The sequence below is a fragment of the Myotis lucifugus genome, unplaced genomic scaffold (assembly GCF_000147115.1).
Source record: "Myotis lucifugus unplaced genomic scaffold, Myoluc2.0 scaffold_373, whole genome shotgun sequence".
Taxonomy (NCBI): domain Eukaryota; kingdom Metazoa; phylum Chordata; class Mammalia; order Chiroptera; family Vespertilionidae; genus Myotis; species Myotis lucifugus.
In genome coordinates, this window is record NW_005871421.1 from 401,661 (window position 1) to 404,602 (window position 2,942).

Here is a 2,942-nt window from a genome sequence, read left to right on the forward strand (position 1 = left end):
CGTGCACCCGGCGGGGCGGGGAGCTGGTGCGCGCTGCGGCGCGAGCCTGTGAGCAGCCGGGGCGGCGGGTGGGGCAGAGGGACCCTTTGTGTGCTTTCGTGCCCGGTGGCCGTTCCGGTCAGTCAGTGCCTTCATTTCGCAGCCAAGGTCACGGAGGGAGTGACCCCTTCGGGGCGAGCCGGCTGCTGAAGGGGATTTTCCCGCTGCCCCGCGCGCGCCGCCTGATAGGCAGGATAGCCTTTCCTCTGGGCGATTCACAAAAACACTCCCCGCAGGCAGGGGCGGGGGTTGCTCTCTCGAAGAGTGGAGGAGGGGGGAAAACTCCTCTTGGACCTCCGTTTTCTTACCCGTGAAATGAGGGGAATCGAGTAAGCCACCGTATGGCTGGCTGAACGTTCTCTCTTTTTTAAAAAAATATATTTTATTGCCGAAACCGGTTTGGCTCAGTGGATAGAGCGTCGGCCTGCGGACTGAAGGGTCCCGGGTTCGATTCCGGTCAAGGGCATGTACCTGGGTTGCGGGCACATCCCCAGTGGGAGATGTGCAGGAGGCAGCTGGATCGAGGTTTCTAGCTCTCTATCTCTCTCCCTTCCTCTCTATCTCTCTCCCTTCCTCTCTGTAAAAAAAACAAATAAAAATATATATATATTTTTTTTAAAATATATTTTTAATTTGATTTTTCACAGAGAGGAAGGGAGAGAGATAGAGAGCTAGAAACATCGATCAGCTGCCTCCTGCACATCTCCCTCTGGGGATGTGCCCGCAACCCAGGTACATGCCCTTGACCGGAATCGAACCCGGGACCCTTCAGTCCGCAGACCGACGCTCTATCCACTGAGCCAAACCAGTCAGGGCTGAACATTCTCTTAATATGAGACCTGGGCCAGTGGGCCCTCGGGCGTCTCCGGGTTTTCAGCCCTAACCTACCTTTCCTTGGGATTCCCAGATTAATCCTGATCAAGATGACAACCTCCCAAAAGCACCGAGACTTCGTGGCAGAGCCCATGGGGGAAAAGCCAGTGGGGAGCCTGGCCGGGATCGGCGAAGTCCTGGGCAAGAAGCTGGAGGAAAGGGGCTTTGACAAGGTGTGGGCGGCTGCGTGCCCCTGGGGAGGGGGGAGCGCTGGGGGTGGGCAGGGAGGGAGGACAGTGAGTGTGCCCGCAGGGTGGGCAGAGGCATAGAATCTGCGGAGGGAGCCGGAGCCTGCCCTTCCTCCTAGGCCAGTGGTCGGCAAACTCATCAGTCACCAGAGCCAATGTCAACAGTACAACGATTGAAATTTCTTTTGAGAGCCAAGTTTTTAAACTTAAACTGTATAGGTAGGTACATTGTTATTAACTTAATTAGGATACTCCTAAGCTGGCCTTTGCTAAAAGCGTCCTCAATCTGAGGGGTCGACCTCAGCGAACGTACCCCCACTTCTAACGCCACTTCTTCAAAATAGACTCACCCAGGCTGAAAACCGACTTCTGCGCATGGGCCATGAAGTTTCAATCGCACTGTACGTGTGCGCCCGCACGTGGTATTTTGTGGAAGAGCCACACTCAAGGGGCCCAAGAGCCGCGTGTGGCTCGCGAGCCGCGGTTTGCTGACCACTGTCCTAGGCTCATGGGGTTTGAAGGCCACACACGTGGCCTTATTGTCTTGAGTTTCACGGATCACTGAGCAGCTTGCCCTGTGCTTTGCCTGTTTTGCAGGCTTATGTGGTCCTTGGCCAGTTTCTGGTGCTAAAGAAAGACGAAGACCTCTTCCGGGAGTGGCTAAAGGACACATGTGGCGCCAACGCCAAGCAGTCCCGGGACTGCTTTGGGTGCCTTCGAGAGTGGTGTGACGCCTTCTTGTGATGCTCTCTGGGGAGCCCCCCGTCCCTAACGCCAGCCTCGAGTCTTCAGAGTTTGCAGCTGAGTGGGGGCTACTCCCTTGTCCTCTACCAAGGAAGCGATTGCTGTCTGCTCACCACCGATGTCCGGGTCTCTGGGGGAGTTCTCTCCCCTCACCATTTCAACTTTTTTGGAATTCTCACTCTTGCATGCATCTCCCTCCTCTTTCCCCTGCCAGTTTCGGGTCGATAATCAGCTTTTCTGAGTGGATTTCTGGCCCCTACCCTCACCCCTGGTCTGTTTAATGACGTTTGGCTTCTCTTTTGGCAAAACAGTCACTGTCCACATAAAGTTTTTTAAATCAATAAAGTCAGTGGCCTTCCAATACTGGGCTGTGTGGTTTGAAAGCAGGTGGGCTGGGAGTCGCCACTTTCCCAGGGACTGATCAGGTCTGCGTACTTCTTATCAGTGCAGATCGAAACTGGCAGCTTCCTCCTCACTCCAGAGGACAGCCACCCTCGTCACGCAAGCCTCGGACAGGTGCCTGGAGTGTCTCAATCCCTTAGTAATGTGGGAGCGTGTGGGCTGATCCTTCCTGGATCCAGATGGGCTGTGGTGTTCCAGATGTCGGTTGAGTCAACAGCTGGGCTAGGCAGCACCTGGTGGAAAAGTCAGTGGGAGTCGGAGGTATTAGGAAGAGGGGGAGCCGATACGGGTAAGAGTTCACCGGTTAATCGTGGTGTTTCCTGGCCTCTGGAGGAGTGGGCGGGGCTCTGCCCTCTGCCCTGCTGTCTTAGGGAAGCAAAGACCACGGGTTGCAGAGCTGGGCGGGCTGTGAATTACACGCTGGTGCACTTCCATCCTGTTCTCGAACACTTTGTGAACCGGGCCCACAGCTAAGATTTTTCCAACCACTTTTTCTTCCACAATAATAAGTAGCCGTTTTCTCTTTCACGGATGGGGGGAAACCAGGGCTCAGAGAGACTAGTATGTTCATGACTTACTGGTAGGAAGTACCCAGACTGGCCCTCAAAACCATTTGGATTCCCATGTACCAGAGAGCCCTGTGTTTCTTGGCCATGTCACTCAACCTCTCAGCCTCAGTTTCCCCACTTGGAAAAT

At 54.8% G+C, this 2,942-nt stretch overlaps 1 protein-coding gene across 1 annotated transcript in view; it reads left to right on the forward strand.

The window, feature by feature from the left end:
• Window positions 1-2,050, forward strand: part of BANF1 (barrier to autointegration factor 1) — a 2,665-nt gene extending 615 nt beyond the window's left edge. The window contains exons 2-3 of the mRNA XM_006101584.3: window positions 947-1,085; window positions 1,698-2,050. Of these exons, the coding sequence (XP_006101646.1) occupies window positions 963-1,085; window positions 1,698-1,844 (270 nt within the window). The 5' untranslated portion in view covers window positions 947-962 and the 3' untranslated portion in view covers window positions 1,845-2,050. The remainder of the gene's footprint in view (window positions 1-946; window positions 1,086-1,697) is intronic.
• Window positions 2,051-2,942: the final 892 nt, after the last annotated feature.